At 41.2% G+C, this 20,000-nt stretch overlaps 1 protein-coding gene across 2 annotated transcripts in view; it reads left to right on the top strand.

The window, feature by feature from the left end:
• The window catches only part of LOC135090667 (hemicentin-1-like), a 168,270-nt gene that overhangs the window by 130,844 nt on the left and 17,426 nt on the right, over positions 1-20,000 (top strand). For both annotated transcript variants that reach the window (XM_063987624.1, XM_063987623.1), the window contains 3 exons: positions 11,783-11,953; positions 15,282-15,413; positions 15,848-15,986. In XM_063987624.1, the coding sequence (XP_063843694.1) occupies positions 11,783-11,953; positions 15,282-15,413; positions 15,848-15,986 (442 nt within the window). The remainder of the gene's footprint in view (positions 1-11,782; positions 11,954-15,281; positions 15,414-15,847; positions 15,987-20,000) is intronic.

A 20,000-nucleotide genomic window follows, 5' to 3' on the forward strand; every position in this document is an offset into this window, starting at 1 on the left:
CAATTTCCCATTTTTCTGTCTCTTTATGTTTATCTTTGTTTATTTTTACTTCTTGATTATACTGTACAAGCCCCAATTCTCTCTCTCTCTCTCTCTCTCTCTCTCTCTCTCTCTCTCTCTCTCTCTCTCTCTCTCTCTCTCTCTCTCTCTCTCTCTCTCTCTCTCTCTCTCTCTCTCTCTCTCTCTCTCTCTCTCTCTCTCTCTCTCTCTCTCTCTCTCCAGGTATACGTCCGTTGCATTATTATTCTTCCCAGGTGTTTCATTTCAAGCTTTATAATTCCCTTAACACGCACTCTTTGCTCAGGTGTGAATGCAATTTATCCATGTACAGGTCTGAATATATACGGTCACCTTGAACACACACACACACACACACACACACACACACACACACACACACACACACACACACACACACACACACACACACACACACACACACACACACACACACACACACACACACACATACACACACACCTGAATTACTCCAGTTTCTCAAGTGTTTGTTGTAGAAGCGATACTGTGTGCGAGGAATGTGTTCTCGATCTCTCTATTATGAAGGGTTTCAAATATATCAAAGGCAAGTATATTTATTAATCTTTTCTTTTTTTTTTTTTTTTTTTTTGTATAGCTGATTAATTGAGAAGAAAACACAGAAGCAGGAATACTTGTGGGAAAATTAGGATAGTATCTATGAAAAAGAAACATGAATGAAACTAAGAAAAAAATAAACAGAACTTTATCTAAGAGAACTAAAGAGGATGAAGGAATCCGAGCAAGAAAACACAGCGGAACGTAGGAGTGTCTCTAAGAAATTCCAGCAGGGAAAAGAGCGCAGGAATGCATCTTGGGAGAAAACAAAACTGAAATGCATCTAAGAGGAGAAAGGAAAGAACAGGAATGCTTAGAAGAAGAAAAAAAAAAAAAACAGTGCGAAGAAATAACTAAGAAAAAGTAAAGTGAAAATAGGAATGCATATGAGAAGGAAAAAAAAAACAGGAATAAATCTACGAGAAACAAGAATGTGTCAAAGGAAAACAACACACAAAGAAATTCATCTGAAAATAAAAGAAAGAAAAGATATTGGAATGAAACTAAAAAAAAAAAAAAACGCACGTGTAAATAGGAAAAAAGGAAATTTAGAAATCCAACACAAGACAATAACATATACAATATAATGAAAAGAAAGACCTTGACCAGACGTACCTGATCATCTTATTGGCCTGAAAACCCCATACCTACTGAACTAAATACTGACTTATAATTTTCCTTTTTGCTGAAAATTAAGTTACATCTAAGGTGGAAAGGGTAATTTTTGCTCCACATTTTGTTGGAATCTCGACCATCGCGTCACAGGTTGGAGTTGAGCGTGGTGACCAATCATAAATAAGAGATTGCTAAATGATTATGAGGTATCAAGCATGAAGAATTACGGAGAAGCTTTGGTAAGGAGACAGAGCATGGAGGAGGCCAAAGACAGAACTGGGAAGGGAGAGCAAGGAGGTGGAACGACATATACATATACGTGTATTGGCTGCTAACAGATAACACCCACACAAAATAATAGTAGCACCTGAGAGATCCCTGGTATTCGACGGTAAGACAGGAACTGAACCCTACTCACCTGATCTTCCAGTCACGGTAACTTATTATAGACTTGTACCTTCATCAGACAGCCAAGCATGGAGCCAAGAGATCCGTTACCCGACAGTGAAACAGGAATCGAACCCAACACACCTAATCTCCCAGTCACGGTAACCTCCCCTAGTTACACCTGCATCTTCACCAAACAGCCAAACATGGAGCCAAGAAATCGAACGCTGTGTCTTTTTCCTTTCACCTCCCTTTGTAAAAATGATTCATGGCTAAAAACTAAAAACTACACCAATAAATTTATATCTTACAAAAAGGAATGTGAGTGTGAAGGTAAATAGTAAGAGAGTTCCTGCGTGCAGGTGTAATATATCACACCTGTACTTCACAATTACCTGGAGGGACATTAATAAGAACGGAAGCGGCAAGTGATTCCTGCGCGTGATGACAACTGGGTTAAAGCGAATGGAGGATAAAGAACAAGGTGCAAACAAGAATCACGTTATTACTCAGACTTCAAGCACAGCGGATAACTAATTCATAAGTGGATCTACATAGAGAGAGAGAGAGAGAGAGAGAGAGAGAGAGAGAGAGAGAGAGAGAGAGAGAGAGAGAGAGAGAGAGAGAGAGAGAGAGAGAGAGAGAGAGAGAGAGAGAGAGAGAGAGAGAGCACCTGATAATATAGCGAGGTAAAGCCTGATTAGCGCTCTCTAGCACGGCGTAAATCTTGAAAACAACACGTACGGAGTGAGAGCAGAGCGAGGGGCCTCACTGTGCCATATATTAGTGCAGAGGGGAAGGCGCAGGCACATGTATCAGTGGAGGCGCCAACCATCCATTCCACTCGTGCCAACGCATAAGAACACCCAGGGAAAAATATGTATCACGACGCCTGCTCAGGGAAACGTGAGTACTAAATATTGAAGGGGAAAATATGTACATACGTGTTCCTTGGGTGTAACATTATTTAGTATAGTTAAAAAGAAAAGATGAAGAGAGAGAGAGAGTGAGTACCGAAATTAGAGTACTTGTATTATAACATGGTGCCTGATGAGAGAAAGGGGAAAATATGGTATATGTGTTTCTTGGAAAATGACACGGAATAAAATCGTTTAGTATACTTATAAGAGAGAGAGAGAGAGAGAGAGAGAGAGAGAGAGAGAGAGAGAGAGAGAGAGAGAGAGAGAGAGAGAGAGAGAGAGAGAGAGAGAGAGAGAGAGAGAGAGAGAGAGAGAGAGAGAGAGAGAGACTTAAAAAAAAATAGTGCATTATAAAGAAGTGATGAAAACATGAGAACTAAACATTGAAGTACGAGCGACAAAAAATACAGGCAGATTCCTTACAAAATAACAAAAAATATAAATAAATAAATCAATAAATAAAAATACGCACTTTCAAAAGAAAAGTAGGGAAATAAATGTATTGCAAAACGGTGCCTGCTGATGGAAACTTGAGTAACAGGAGAATGGAGACGTTCGTTTGAAATTTTAAACCGAAAAAAGGAGGAGTAAAAAAACAGACAGTAAAATCAATATATCATAAGACGCTGTTTGCTTAAGGAGACGAGGAATGAATATAAAAGTAAAAGGGAAAACATAGACGTCCCTTATGAAAACTATCCACGTGGACTAAAAAAAGAAAAAATAGATGAGAAATAAAAAATAAACGAATAAAAAATAACTGTATTATAAGATGCTGATTGCGTAATAAATATTTAAATGAGAGGAAAATATGAGGATGTTCTTTGGCAAATTAACCCTTTCACTTGTATTTGACACATCTTTCCTTAAAATTTCCTTAATTACTAACCACTCTGACATTGTTTCTTGTTCTACAGCCACTTCCTAACACTACACTGGTCAGAATTGGTTAAATATATTCTTTTATTCCCCGTTTTCTATGTAGGTCCTTATAAAGATTTCATACATTACTTCTGGCACTGTCAATTGTTGCATATCGCAGTGAAAGGGTTAAACACAAAGCATCTCATTTCCATCTGCACAGTTATACGTATACGCTTTGTAACATCACACACAAAAAAATATATATATAATATATACATAAACATTAAATGAAATAAATAAATTGGTAAAAACTGAATATTAATATGAATAAAAAAATTGAAGAATTAATAAATAAACAAATAAAAGACCACACTGATCAAAATTTTCTGTGTATTTATTTAAGCAAAAGGAATATATATGAATGTGTCTTTGACTGTGAAACAAAGAAACATGGGTACACAAGAGATAAAAAACAAAAAAATGTACATAATGCAATCTCAGAAAATACAACAAAATCTTTACGTAATAAAATTAAGATTATAAACTTCCTTAGAACATGAAACAAGACAAAAGATATAAAAAACTTTCTAAGTCATAAACACGCACGAAAATATAAACTAAATCATCAACTAAAAGAAAAAAGATTACGTTCCTGAGAGAGAGAGAGAGAGAGAGAGAGAGAGAGAGAGAGAGAGAGAGAGAGAGAGAGAGAGAGAGAGAGAGAGAGAGAGAGAGAGAGAGAACAAAGAAACAGAGACAGACGGACAGACAGACAGATAGACAAACAGACAAACATACATACATACATACATACATACAGACAGACAGACAGACAGCAAAACATCTTAACAAATGCACACAAAAATATAAAAGACACATGCCAATGAAATACCAATTAAGTAATCACACCTGCAACGGCGCCCTCCTCACCTGAGTAATTCGCACCTGACCACCAATTTCCCTCAGGTAGGAATGGCCATGAGGAGAGCAGCGTTGCCAACCCCACGAGCATGTCACCAGCGTCCCCCAGTGTTACCAATCCCCAGGCGCTGCTACATTACTTATCAAAGAGGGCTACACTGTTATCTTAATAGGCCTGTCCGCCACGAATAGCCCTGGCAGCACTGCAAGGAGGAGGAAGAGGAGGAGGAGGAGGAGGAGGAGGAGGAGGAGAAGGAGGAGGCAGTAGTACACGAGAAGGAAAAAGAAACAGTAGTAATAGGAGGGGAAAGAGGAGGAGGGAAGATAAGAAGGAGGAGGAGGAGGAGGAGGAGGAGGAGGAGGAGGAGGAGGAGGAGGAGGAGGAGGAGGAGGAGGAGGAGGAGGATACAATAGTAAACGGGAAGGAAGGCGAAGAAAGAAAAGTAGGAAGAAAGCGAGGAAAAGAAGAAGAGGAGGAGGAGGAGGAGGAGGAGGAGGAGGAGGAGGAGGAGGAGGAGGATGTAGTAATATGCAAGGAGAAAGGCGATGTAAAGAAGAACAAGACGAGGAAGGAAAGAACGTGAAGGAGGAGGAAGAAGAAGACGAGACAAGGAGGAGAAGCAGGAGGAAGAAGAGGAGGAGGAGGAGGAGGAGGAGGAAGGGTACAAAATTGATATTAATTAAAGGGGGTGAGAAGGGCAATAAAAGTAAGAAGGAAGATGGCTGAAGAAAGATAGAAGGGAGATGATAATGAGACAAGAAACAACACAAGGAACATGATGATGATGAAACACTACCACCACCACCACCACCACCACCACCACCGCCAGTAGAAAGTGACGAAGATAATAGCAATCAGATTTACGCCATAAACTGCAAGGGAGAGAAACGTCCCCCTGAAGAAAAAAAAATAATAATAGTGTAGTTAACAATTTCTTCCCTCTCTTCCCTTATCTCTCCCCTCCCTCCATCCTTCCATTTTTTCCCTCTCTCCCTCTCTCTATCTGCTACATCCCTCTCCGCCTTCATTACAGTCTGTGTTCCTAATTACTATTTTTTTTTTCTCTCTCTCTATCTTTCTTTATGTTTATTGCTTTTATTTTTGTTTATCGATTATGTTGATTTACTCTCTCTCTCTCTCTCTCTCTCTCTCTCTCTCTCTCTCTCTCTCTCTCTCTCTCTCTCTCTCTCTCTCTCTAATGGTCTATTTACGTTATATTATTACCTGTAAATTCGCTTCTATATCTTCTTTATTGTTTCCTTCCCTCCTTCTGTCTTATTATCCCTCTTCTCTTTTCCTCCCACTGTTCCTCCTTCTCGTCTTATCCTCTTTTCTCTATGTTTCTCATTCTTTCACTATCTAGTTTTGTTTTCTCTCTTCTACTCTTCCTACTTCAATACGTCTTGCCCCCGCCTTCTTCTCTTCCCTTGTCTTATCATCATCCTCCTCCTCCTCCTCCTCCTCCTCCTCCTCCTCCTCCTCCTCCTCCTCCTCCTCCTCCTCCTCCTCCTCCTCTTCCTCCTCCTCATTTTCCTAGTTTTCACCTTTCTCCTCTGTTTCTCATACTTTCACTATCTAATCTTGTTTCCTCTCTTCTACCATTCCTACTTCAATACGTTCTTCCCCCCGCCTTCTCCTTCTTTTCCCTTGTCTTATCATCCTTCTCCTTCTTCCTCTCCTTTTCTTAGTTTTCACCTTTCTCCACCTCTGTTTCTCGTACTTTCATTATCTTCTTGTTTTCTCTCTTCTATCCTTCCTTCTTCAATATGTCTTGTCCCTACCTTCTCCTTTCCTCCCTCCTGTCTTATCATCTCTCTCTTCCTTCTTCTGCTTTTCCTAGTTTTCACCTTCTTCCAGTTCTGTTTCTCGTACTTTCATTATTTATAGTCTTGTCTTCTTGTTTTCTCTCTCCTTCCCCTGCCACTTCAATACGTCCTGCCTCCCGACCACCCCATTCCCCCCTCCTCCTCCTCCTCCTCCTCCTCCTCCTCCTCCTCCTCCTCCTCCTCCTCCTCCTGCTCCCCCTCCTGGCAGCCACACATTTCCAAGACATCCAATATTACTCCTTGAAGATAATGTGCCTGTGTCTTAAGTCCCAAGCCTGCAGTGAGTGACTCCACCCGCGTGCCACTCAGCAGTACACGGAGAATCAATACCGTGTCCTTATCTCCCTTCGCGGCGGGGTAAAATTATTCCTTACTAAATGACGAAGGTTCTCAGTGTTCCTTTAAACCATTTGATTGTTATTTGGTGTATCTTTCCCCAATTACTAATCACTGTGAGACATCTTTATTTGTTCTATAGCCCTCTCCAATCTTTAAACTGGGGAGAAATTGTTAAGTCTATTATTTTTTTTTTCTTTTTGTAGGTGCTTCTAAAGACTTCACGCATTACTTCTGGTGTTGTTAATTGTTTTGTATCGCAGTGAAAGGGTTTTAAATGAGCAATCTTGTGTTCCCTTAAAGTAATAGATGTTTTCAGTGTTCTCGTTAGTTTAGGTTTTAATCGTTCCTTTAAAGTAACAAAGGTTTTTATCGTCTCTTTATATAATTAAGGTCAGGTTAGGTTACGTTAAGTTAGGTTAGATTCTTAGTGTTCCCTTTAGAGCTTCGTTAGGTTTGGTTTTAACGGTTTCCCTAAAGTGACAAAGGTTTGAAGTGTGTCTTTATATCATTAAGGTTAGGTTAGGTTAGGTTAGGTTAGGTAAGGTTAGGTTAGGTTAGGTTAGGTTAGGTTAGGTTAAGTCAGGTTAGGTTAGGTTAGGTTAGGTTAGGTTAGGTTAGGTTAAGTCAGGTTAGGTTAGGTTAGGTTAGGTTAGGTTAGGTTAGGTTAGGTTAGGTTAAGTCAGGTTAGGTTAGGTTTTTAACGTATAGATGCTTTCAGTGTCTTCGTTAGGTTAGGTTTTAATTGTTCCCTAACAGTAGCAAAAGTTTTTAGTCTTCTTATATTACTTAGGTTAAGTTTTTAGCGCCTTCGTAAATGACAGATTTTCGATCTCCCTTTAAATTAACAAAGGTTTTTATTGTCCCCTCATATAACTAAGGTTAGGTAAAGTTAGGTTAGAATAAGTTAAGTTTTCAAGTTAAACTTTTGGTCTCCTTTAAATGACAAGTTTCAGTCGTCCCCTTAAAGTAACAAAGGTTTTAGTGTCTCCTCATCTTACCAAGGTTAGGTTAGATTAGGTTAAGTTTCTGGTGTTCCCTTAGGTGTCGGATTTCCAATGTCCCCCTTTCAGTAACAAAGGTTTTCAGTGTACCCCATGCTGGCAGTCATATTAAATGGCAGAGGTTCTCAGTTATGCCTTTGAAGAAGGATTGCCATGTTCAACTCCAGCAGGAAAAAAATAATAAAGCAGGGATATTGTGGCGCTGAAAACAAGAATGATAATCAGATAGAAGAAAAATGCAGCTGGAAATTTTAAGAAACTCCTAACTGTCTAATGTCTTTTTATTCAATTGTGACGAGAGTTTTTTTGTTTCATTATGAAGTAAATATATGCATTGCTGAACTGTGTCTCAGCTAAAGCATGCAACATATTCAATGTTAGACAATTCTTCCTATAATCACTCAGCTTTTTAGACACTTACCTCCGTATTGCAGCAACGTACTTCTGTAGACAAGAAAAGACAAAGAAAGACTCTTGTTGTATCACTTTTTTCTTCTTCTTTCCCATGAGTTCGCGCAGATCATATTTTACAGAACCGTGAATATTAACAAAGGGTGAGCGCAGCAGTAAAAGGGTTAAAGTCTCATAACTGCTTGGCTGGCTGGCTTACGGTTAACCTTCTTGACTCGCAGCCAAGAAAACCAGGTGCGTGTCCCAGCAGGAGACAATTTGTGCTTCGTATCCAGTCACACTGCGATCCCTTTCCATGTAGTGGTGGACAGGTACAGATATGGAACGTAAGCAAACAGGTACATATAGAACGTAAGCTAACAGGTATAGATATGAAACGTAAGCAAACAGGTACATATATGAAACGTAAGCAAACAGGTATAGATATGAAACGTAAGCAAATAGGTACAGATATGGAACGTAAGGTAAAAGGTACAGACATGAAACGTATGCAAACAGGTACAGATATGGAAGGTAAGCTAAGAAGCTGTGACGTAACTATTCGACAACCCTTTCGTTTGTATGAACGTCTTTTGGTAACATTCAGAACAGTATAAAAATATGTTAGTATATTTTTTTACTTTTAATAAGAACATAAGAACATAAGAAAATAAGGTAAGCTGCAAGAAGCAATCAGGCCTACACGTGGCAGTCCTTCTAAGAAACATAATTACCTACTTCCACTATCATCCTCATTCATAAATTTGTCTGATCTTCTTTTAAAGCTTCATAATGACTCAGCACTAACAACCAGAGATTACTGAGTCCGTTCAATTTATCTACCACTCTTTATGATAATTAATTCTTTCCTATCTCTTTGTTGAACCTAAATTTCTCAAGCTTGAACTCATTATTGCTTGTTCTGTCCTGATTACTGACCGTGAGAATTTTGTTTACGTCACTCTTGTTATAACCCCTATACCACTTAAAGACTTCTACTAGGTCCCCTCTTAACTTACGTCTCTCTAAGGAAATCAAATTTAATAGCTTCAGTCTCGTTTCGTAAGGAATACCCCACATATCCTGCATCCTTTTACTCATTCTCCTTTATACTGATTTTTTATGCATGAAGGACACTGACCAAGGAAAAATAGGCGAAAAAAAATACCCAGAGAATGCCAGTCCCTAAAGAAAGGTCAAAAATGGTAATCCAAAATTGAAGGATCTTTTTGGCATGGACAGATGGAGTAAGAGAGAGAATACAAGATTAATTTTGTATTTTCTAGCCTACATGCTATCTAACATACTCTACTACAAAAATAAGCATCTGGGAAATCGTGAGGCATTATGGGGAAAAGAATCTGCAAGAGTGAAAGAGTTAAGCTGTGTTGGCGAGGTACACTGCCTGCCCCTCGCTTGTCCGCTCCTCATTTCTTACATCACCTCGTACACAAGCTTTTTCAGCCTCACTTAGTCCTCTTCCTCCACTCATTCATACACACGATCCATCCATCCTGCCCTCATCACCCACTCACCCTTACCGCCATCCGTCACATCCACTCATCCCATACATCAGCTCTAGGAAGCCTTGTCCTGCACTGGACTCATGCAGGCTGCTGGGAAGAGAAAATATTGCGTTTTTCGCCTCATTATTAACCTTCAACTGTGAGTGGGAACGTAAAGGAGAGAGAAATTGTGACTGAGAACGTAAAGGAGAGAGGAACTGTGACTGGGAACGTAAAGGAGAGAGGAACTGTGACTGGGAACGTAAAGGAGAGAGGAACTGTGACTGGGAACGTAAAGGAGAGAGGAATTGTGACTGAGAACGTAAAGGAGTGAGGAACTGTGACTGGGAACGTAAAGGAGAGAGGAACTGTGACTGGGAACATAGAGAGGAACTGTGACTGGGAACGTAAAGGAGAGAGGAACTGTGACTGGGAACGTAAAGGAGAGAGGAACTGTGACTGGGAACGTAAAGGAGAGAGGAACTGTGACTGGGAACGTAAAGGAGAGAGGAACTGTGACTGGGAACGTAGAGAGGAACTGTGACTGGGAACATAAAGGAAAGAGGAATTGTGACTGAGAACGTAAAGGAGAGAGAAACTGTGACTGGGAACGTAAAGGAGAGAGGAACTGTGACTGGGAACGTAAAGGAGAGAGGAACTGTGACTGGGAACGTAAAGGAGAGAGGAACTGTGACTGGGAACATAGAGAGGAACTGTGACTGGGAACGTAAAGGAGAGAGGAACTGTGACTGGGAACGTAAAGGAGAGAGGAATTGTGACTGAGAACGTAAAGGAGAGAGGAACTGTGACTGGGAACGTAAAAGAGAGAGGAATTGTGACTGAGAACGTAAAGGAGAGAGGAACTGTGACTGGGAACGTAAAGGAGAGAGGAACTGTGACTGGGAACGTAAAGGAGAGAGGAACTGTGACTGGGAACGTAAAGGAGAGAGGAACTGTGACTGGGAACATAGAGAGGAACTGTGACTGGGAACGTAAAGAGGAGAGGAACTGTGACTGAGAACGTAAAGGAGAGAGGAACTGTGACTGGGAACAGAGAGGAACTGTGACTGAGAACGTAAAGGAGAGAGGAACTGTGACTGGGAACGTAAAGGAGAGGAACTGTGACTGGGAACGTAAAGGGGAGAGGAACTGTGACTGGGAACGTAAAGGAGAGAGGAACTGTGACTGGGAACGTAAAGGAGAGAGGAACTGTGACTGGGAACGTAAAGGAGAGAGGAACTGTGACTGGGAACGTAAAGGAGAGAGGAACTGTGACTGGGAACGTAAAAGAGGAGAGGAACTGTGACTGAGAACGTAAAGGAGAGAGGAACTGTGACTGGGAACATAGAGAGGAACTGTGACTGGGAACGTAAAGGAGAGAGGAACTGTGACTGGGAACATAGAGAGGAACTGTGACTGGGAACGTAAAGGAGAGAGGAACTGTGACTGGGAACGTAAAGGAGAGAGGAACTGTGACTGGGAACGTAAAGGCGGAGAGAGGATGGAGCTATGGCTGGGAACATAAAGGAAAGGGAAAAGAATTGTGACTGGGAACGTGAAATAAGACTGGGAACGTAGAGGAGAAAAGAACTGTGATTGAGAACGTGAAGGTGGATAAAGTAACTGGTGACTGTGCTCCACATACAGAGGCAGCGATAGGGTGACCACAGCCCAGCACACGATCCAGCGCGGCACCCCTTCACTGTGTTATTAAGCCCGTGACTGTCAAGGCTTCTTCTCGCCTCGCTAAAATGGCACCGTGGATATTTACATTATAATTTTGCAAGTTAACACAACAGAAATAATCCAATATTCAGTAAAGGTTTTTAATGCATCTTAAGTTTTTGTTTGGTAAAATTACTTAGTGTTACTTGGACTGCAAGGCAACACAACAGAGGTGATCGAGTATTCAGTGAAGCTTTTTTTATTGGCACTGGTTAGAGTTATGTAAATGTCATTGGCAGTGCAAGATAACGCTGAGCCTACTACAGTAACAAAGAAGTCTTGCAACATCCCTCCTCCTACGGAACACCAGTACACACACACACACACACACACACACACACACACACACACACACACACACACACACACACACCAACACCAGCACCCACCTACAACAATCTGTTATCCACTACAACACACGCCACAAACAAACAAGGACATCCATTCTCCAAAGTCACACCCCAGCACAAATAAATAACTCAGGTGTCCAAACAGAGCCCACCTGTACCCTGCCCCTGACCACCTAACCCTCCCTGCATCCCTGTAACCCTGAATCCCCCTATTATACCCACCTACCAGTAACCTACCCCCGTGACCCACCTGAACCCCGCCGACTCCTCTGTCCTATCCCTTACAGCCGAGCATCAGGTGGCATTCTAGATTACTAATATCCCATGTTACTCACCTTCCGCAGTGCCCCCGGATATTATCAACGAGCAGACATCTTCAGATACCACCGTGAATGAAGGGGAGAGTGTAACCCTGCGCTGCGTGGCTGAGGGCTTACCACGACCTGAGATTAAGTGGAAGAGAGAGGATGGCCGTCGTATTACTTTAAGATCACCCCCCAGAGACGTGTCCAAAGGTAAGAAAGACAGAAGGATGCAACTCAGAAGGATAAGAAGGGGGAAGGAGAGGGAGGATTAATATAAGTGTGTTGAGGGATGCTTGTCTGTGTGTGTGTGTGTGTGTGTGTGTGTGTGTGTGTGTGTGTGTGTGTGTGTGTGTGTGTGTGTGTGTGTGTGTGTGTGTGTGTGTGTGTGTGTGTGTGTGTGTGTGTGTGTGTGTGTGTGTTGTTGTTGTTGTTGTTGTTGTTGCTGTTGAGGGTGAGGTGAGGGGGAAAATTTGAGAGATGAATGTTGTACTAAAGTAAATGTGACTCACTTATGAAGATTAATTACTATCTCTCTCTCTCTCTCTCTCTCTCTCTCTCTCTCTCTCTCTCTCTCTCTCTCTCTCTCTCTCTCTCTCTCTCTCTCTCTCTCTCTCTCTCTCTCATTCTTTTAATCATGTCACAGGTAATTTTGCTTCATTTTACTTCCTTTTTTTACACATTTTATCTCCCTGTCACATCATATTTTTCCTCCTACATTACATTTCCTCCTTCCCTTCCTCCCTCCTTTCCTCCCTCTCTGGTTTCCCTTCATATCTCATTCTCGCATTACCTTCCCTTCTCAGTTTCCTCCATAACTCTACTTTACTCCATCTTTTTTTCCCCCTCTCCTCTCTCATCTCAGTTGCTACCCTGTTTTTCCTCCTCATTCCTGCCCCTTTTCATGTTTTTTTTTTCCCTGTCTCTCTTTATTCTTCCTCTCCTCATCCCTCATTTCATCTCCATATACCTTAATGTTGTTTTTTTTCCCTCTCTCTTATGTTACCTCCCATCCACACTTCATTTTCCCTCCCTCTCTCCCTCTCCCTCCTTCTCTCTGCCTCTCTTTCTCTCTCTCTCTCCCTCTCCTAACCTTTCCTCTCCTTCCCTCTTCTTTATGCTTCTCATTTCGCCTCCACATCTCTCATTCTTTCCCTCTATATCCTCCACCATTTCTAAATCTCTCTCTCTCTCTCTCTCTCTCTCTCTCTCTCTCTCTCTCTCTCTCTCTCTCTCTCTCTCTCTCTCTCTCTCTCTCTCTCTCTCATCCTTCATTTCGCCGCCTTTCTCTTTCCTTCATTCCTCTCTCTCCCTCTCCTCCATCACCCACACCTCCATTATCCTCCACCTCCATTTCTCAGCACCTCTCCTTCTCTCCCCCTCCCCCGCCCTTCACCTTCATCTCCCCACCCGTTACATGCACTCCCCAACTCACCCACTTCCCCCATCACCTAAATCCCCTTACTCCTTATCCTCCCTCCATTTTTCCATGTCCCCTTACCTCTGTTTCCTCAAATCCTTTTCTTTCCTTCATTTTCTGTCTCTGAAACTTGTAATTCCAGCATACGATCTCGTTGTTGTGTTGTCTTACAACCATTTAACCCTATTCTGTCCAGCTCCTTAATGCAAGTTAAGTAGTATTCTCAATTTTTCATCTCTTTTACCGGTAATCTCTGGAACTCCCTGCCTGCGTCTGTATTTCCCCTACCTATGACTTGAATTCCTTGAAGAGTGAGGTTTCAAGATACCTCTCTTCGAATTCTGAATAACCCTTTTGATTTTTCTTTAAGGGACTGTCATCTCAAAGTTTTTTTTTTTTTGTAGCCCTTGGCCAGAGCCCCTCTTACATAAAAATAATAATGACAATATAACTTCATCTGAGTGACATCTGAGTGAGCATAAATAAAGCCACAGTCACAAGAACATTGCAACTACTCGATCATTCCTTTTGTTTCCAGTTATGTCTTTTAAAATTATACTCCAAACGTGCACCACAATACTTGATTATGGTTGAAAAGTCGCAGCAGATTTAATGACGGTGTTCTCAAGTTTTTCGGCGTCTCACTTCGACTACTTTTAACAGGTTCTAGTCCAAGAGGGAAAAAAATTAAGGGAACCAAACTAATCATCTCTGTGGCCCTTGAAAGTAGTCCTGATCAGAGAGAAAGAAAAAAATGTGTTTAAGAATACGAACATAAATTAATCAATCAACTCTCTCTCTCTCTCTCTCTCTCTCTCTCTCTCTCTCTCTCTCTCTCTCTCTCTCTCTCTCTCTCTCTCTCTCTCTCTCTCTCTCTCTCTCTCTCTCTCTCTCTCTCTCTCTCTCTCTCTCTCTCTCTCTCTCTCTCATCGCCGCAAAGTTGCACCTCTTGCTATTCTTTATCGCTACTTTTACGTCAACTGCTCTTCTGACCTTTCTAACTGAACGTTTCCCTTCCTTCTTCCTGCACAAGACTTTCTACTTTAGCTCACCTCTGTTCTGTTCACCAGCCTACTGTAAAGGTTAGCCAGTATTCTCAGCCTTTCACTCCTTTTACTGGCAAGCTCTGGAACACCTTGCCTGATTCAGCATTTCCTAACTTCTTATGACTTAAACCAGTATTCTCAGTCTTTCACCCCTTCTATTGGCAAGCTCTGAAACTCCCTGCCTGTTTCTGCATTTCCTAATTTCTTATGACTTAAACTCTTACAGGATATTCAGATTCAGATTTCAAGACACTCAACGCGATTTTAAACTTGAATTCCGACTTTCAAAGAGATTAGCAGTTTCAGTGAGTTTTTTTTTTTCTTACCCAGAACCTTCTTACATAAAAAAAAATTGATCAGTCAATCAGACATTTAATTTCTCTTCGTGTTTTAATTCAAGTAGCGTATGGGAATGGACTAAGTTGACCTATGTATCTAGTTTTTTTTTGTTGCCTTTGGACAGAACTCTCCTTACCTAAAAGAAATCAATCAATCAATGAGGTATTTTATTTCATTTCTCTCCTATTCTTAAAGAGGAGGAGTATGGTGGAGTATACGTAGACTAAGTTCACCTCTATTTATATCCTTGTCCATTCACCGCCCTATCAAGTTGACCTCTCTATATCTCTGTGCATTCAACGTTACATCAACTTGACCCCTCTATTCCTGTGCATTCACCGCCCTATCAAGTTGACGTCCCTATATCTCCCTGTGTATTCAACGCTACATCAACTTGACCTCTCTATTCCTGTGTATTCACCGCCCTATCAAGTTGAACTCTCTATATCTCTGTGTATTCAACGCAACATCAACTTGACCCCTCTATTCCTGTGTATTCACCGCCCTATCAAGTTGACCTCTCTATATCTCCCTGTGTATTCAACGCTACATCAACTTGACCCCTCTATTCCTGTGTATTCACCGCCCTATCAAGTTGACCTCTCTATATCTCCCTATGTATTCAACGCAATATCAACTTGACCCCTCTATTCCTGTGTATTCACCGCCCTATCAAATTCACCTCTCTCTATATATCTCTGTATTCACCGCCCTATCTCTTCCTTCTTTCCGGCAGAAGTGGAGTCAGTACCTGGCAACAATCTCACCCTGGAGAGCGTGTCGAGGAAGCAGATGGGCGCCTACCTGTGTATCGCCAGTAACAAAGTGCCGCCCTCTATCAGCAAACGCATCATCGTCAACGTTAACTGTGAGTGTGTGTGTGTGTGTGTGTGTGTGTGTGTGTGTGTGTGTGTGTGTGTGTGTGTGTGTGTGTGTGTGTGTGTGTGTGTGTGTGTGTGTGTGTGTGTGTGTGTGTGTGTGTGTGTGTGTTTGGGGGAAGGGTAGTTGGTATTGCACGAAGTCTATCCTCCTGCATTCCTTTCCCTCGCACTACATTCTCTCCCTTTGCTGCAACTCTCTCTCTCTCTCTCTCTCTCTCTCTCTCTCTCTCTCTCTCTCTCTCTCTCTCTCTCTCTCTCTCTCTCTCTCTCTCTCTCTCTCTCTCTCTCTCTCTCCCACCTACACCTACCACACCATACAACATCCCAAGAAATCTGAAAACTCCCAAGCACTCCCATCACCATCACCTTCCCATCACGCCCACGCACCCACTACTAAACCCACGCCTCTCTCTCCCCACAGTCTCGCCCGTAGTGAAAGCGGACAACCAGCTGATCGGCTCGCCCATCGGGAAGAACGTAGAGATTGAATGCCACGTTGAAGCTTACCCGCGAGCCGTCAACTACTGGGAGAGAGACAACGGGGAGATGCTCTTGGACGGGTGAGTGGTGTGCTGTCTCTCTGTCTCTTCTCTGTGTGTGTGTGTGTGTGTGTGTGTGTGTGTTTGTCTTGGTGTGTGTGTGTGTGTGTGTGTGTGTGTGTGTGTGTGTGTGTGTGTGTGTGTGTGTGTGTGTGTGTGTGTGTGTGTGTGTGTGTGTGTGTGTGTGTGTGTGTGTGTGTGTGTGTGTGTGTGTGTGTGTGTGTGTGTGTAATACTGCACGTTTCTATGTCTCTCTCTCTCTCTCTCTCTCTCTCTCTCTCTCTCTCTCTCTCTCTCTCTCTCTCTCTCTCTCTCTCTCTCTCTCTCTCTCTCTCTCTCTCTCTTTAATATTGCACATCTCTATCTCTGTCTCTCTCTTGTCTCTCTTATCTCTGTCTCTCTTTTCTTTATCTAATACATAAGGGATAAAATAGTGAAATAGCAAGAAAATGCAGAAATAAAGCTTTAGCTATAAATTATGACAACCTTTAAACTTTATACACGTAGAGAATAAAATAACGAAATAAGATAAAATGCAGTTACAAAAAGGAGGTGTTGTTCTTGAGTTAAAAATTATCACTGTCTTGTGTCATTTATTTCAAAGCTGCGCCTCTCTCTCTCTCTCTCTCTCTCTCTCTCTCTCTCTCTCTCTCTCTCTCTCTCTCTCTCTCTCTCTCTCTCTCTCTCTCTCTCTCTTTTATCTAAACGTATCCTTACCTTTCTTCTTTCTCCTCTAGCTCAGTGGTTGTGTATATTCATTCCTTCTTCCCTTCTTTTTAATTTCTTTACGTATATATATTCGTACGTTAGTTTCTGTATATTCAAAGATATTTTATATAACATGAATAACTACTATTAGGAAAATAATGAACAAGTCGATTACAGATTTTAAAGAGAGAGAGAGAGAGAGAGAGAGAGAGAGAGAGAGAGAGAGAGAGAGAGAGAGAGAGAGAGAGAGAATACTGCAGACGAAGGAGAGTGAGGATCTTAAGAGAACTAAATTATTATCTGAGAATTGTGAAGCAGTAAAATTGTAACACGTATTTATTTCGATGAATGATAGTGAAACAGGAGAACTAGTAAGTGATTGTCGTTGAATTAAAAGAGAGAGAGAGAGAGAGAGAGAGAGAGAGAGAGAGAGAGAGAGAGAGAGAGAGAGAGAGAGAGAGAGAGAGAGAGAGAGAGAGAGAGAGAGAGAGAGAGAGGAATGTAAAAACGATTAATAAGACAGAGAAAAAAGATAAATGACTGTAAGACATATTAATATAAAACAAATTAATATGAACAATAAATAATTGACTGAAAAAGAAGGAAGAGAAAAGAGACGAAAAGAGAGGAAAAACAGGAAGGAGAGGAAAAGAGGAGGAAGAGCAGAATCAGAAAGAGGAGGAGGAGGAGGAGGAGAAGGAAGAAAAATCACCGTTTTATAAAGCAAGGAAGGCTCAGATGACGAGGCGAAATATGCTGGATGAGTGGAGAGGCTGGGAAAAATATGCTTATTGAGAGGAGTGGCTATGCTCATTACGGGGCCTTTGTAGGGACCCCTCGGCCTGTGATTGGCGGGGGAGACGCTCATGCTCCCTGACGGGCCCACCACAATGAGCGACGGATGTGTGGACGATTTAATAGGTGCAGGAAGGGGAACCCGATTAACATATTCCCGGTGTGAGAGAGAGAGAGAGAGAGAGAGAGAGAGAGAGAGAGAGAGAGAGAGAGAGAGAGAGAGAGAGAGAGAGAGAGAGAGAGAGAGAGAGAGAGAATCAGTGTTTTTTGTTGATATGGAGGAAGAGAAGTGTTTTTATATCGAGAGAGAGAGAGAGAGAGAGAGAGAGAGAGAGAGAGAGAGAGAGAGAGAGAGAGAGAGAGAGAGAGAGAGAGAGAGAGAGAGAGATCAGTTTTTTTTCTGATGTGATAAAAAGTGTGCTGTTAATCATCCAGTGAAATGGTGAATGTTTATTTTATTTACAATTTCGTTTTTTTTTTTTCTTTTACCTTTTTGTTGTTTCATTATTTACTTTCTCATTAGCTGTGCAGACTCTTGCCGTATTGATAATGAAGCGGCGGTGAAATATTCGTGCACTTATTTTTTTTTTTTCATATATATATATATATATATATATATATATATATATATATATATATATATATATATATATATATATATATATATATATATATATATATATATATATATATATCTAATTGCAATCAGACACAGTTTACAATATAGCGAATCTTTGCAATACATTAATTTTCCGTAATGAATTCTTTTTTTTTTGTGCACTTGCGTTTTATTCATTGGGTTAAAATATTCTTATGACTGTTTTTCTTCCTTCATTTATTTATTTTTTTTATTATATTATTATTCATTTATTCATTTTTTTCTAAATCATTGGGTTAAAATACTCGTCAGACTGTTTTTCTTCCTACATTTATTTATTCCTATTTATTTTACTTATTTATTCTTTTCATTTATTTTCTTATTTATATTTTTCTCTAATTCATTGTATTGAAATAATCTTATAAGAATTTCTTCCTTTTTTTCATTTACCTACTTTTTTTTTTTTTTTAAGACAGCGATCGGATTCAGAAATTTAAATGAAGCGATTTTTTACTGAACATTTTTTTTCTGCAATTAATTTCCCATGTATCTGTTTTATTTACTATTTGCTACATGAACGGGAGATAAATTGATGTCCCTGCTGGCTCTCTCTCTCTCTCTCTCTCTCTCTCTCTCTCTCTCTCTCTCTCTCTCTCTCTCTCTCTCTCTCTCTCTCTCTCTCTCTCTCTCTCTCTCTCTCTCTCTCTCTCTCTCTCTCTCTCTCTCTCTCTCTCTCTCTCTCTCTCTCTCACATGGCGCCAGTTTCAACCATAATATTTTTCACTTTATATATCAGATGGTGTTAGTTCATATAGTCATCCCTTGAAAAACCCTCGTTCCATTTTCTTTTAATCTCCGTTTTCTTTATACTTAACTATTTTCATAATCACAGTGGCCGATTTTAATCATATATATATTTCAGACTCATCAACAAAAACACCACTAGCTTTTAATATTAATACACTTATCTCCTTTTAACACATAATGACACTATAATCTTCCATTTATGCATCACAATCTTCCATAACACTATAGATCTCTCATTGTAGCACCACTGCATCGCACACCTGTAATACCATCACCATAACACCATATTCCCTTATAACAGCACCATAACAACACCATACATCCCTCATACTCGCACCATAACACCATACATCCCTCATACTAGCACATAACACCATACATTCCCCATAACACAACAACAACAACAACAACAACATACACCCTCACAGCACCGTAAGAGCATCAACCACCCTCATAACACCACCAGGACACCACATGACCATCATCCACACACGCACCACACACCAGACACCATACACTATACACCCTCAGGTCACTTCTGGACTATCACCATATCACAATATGTCCGCCGCCCGCATCACGCCCAGAGACCACCACCATCACGCCGCCATACCCTCCCCAGGCCGCTACAGTGCCATATCGTACTATTTATGGTGCCATCCCTCACCCCGACGCGGGCCAGCTACCTAATTAGTTCAGCCGAGCGTCAACTGCAGAGGGAGAGGGAGGGGAGAGTGGGAGAGAGGGAGAGGGGGGCACAGAAGAGGTAGAGGAAGTCCAGTGTAAGGCCTGAGTTTAATATATATATATAGGGATCTGTAATTTACGTAAACACAGCACTGTACACTTTGGATATAATTGCTTCACGTGTCTCTCCTCTTGGTGCCTCTCATCGTGCTGCTGGTGGTGGTGGTGGTGGTGGTAGTGGTGATGATAATGATGATAGTCGTGATGGTGATGTAGTTAAAGTAGTGGTGGTGGTGGTGGTGGTGGTGGTGGTGGTGGTGGTGGTGGTGGTGGTGGTGGTAGTAGTAGTAGTAGTAGTAGTAGTAGTAGTAGTAGTAGTAGTAGTAGTAGTAGTAGTAGTAGTAGTAGTAGTAATGACAATAGTAACAATAGTAATCGTA

This window comes from Scylla paramamosain, chromosome 35, assembly GCF_035594125.1.
Source record: "Scylla paramamosain isolate STU-SP2022 chromosome 35, ASM3559412v1, whole genome shotgun sequence".
Taxonomy (NCBI): domain Eukaryota; kingdom Metazoa; phylum Arthropoda; class Malacostraca; order Decapoda; family Portunidae; genus Scylla; species Scylla paramamosain.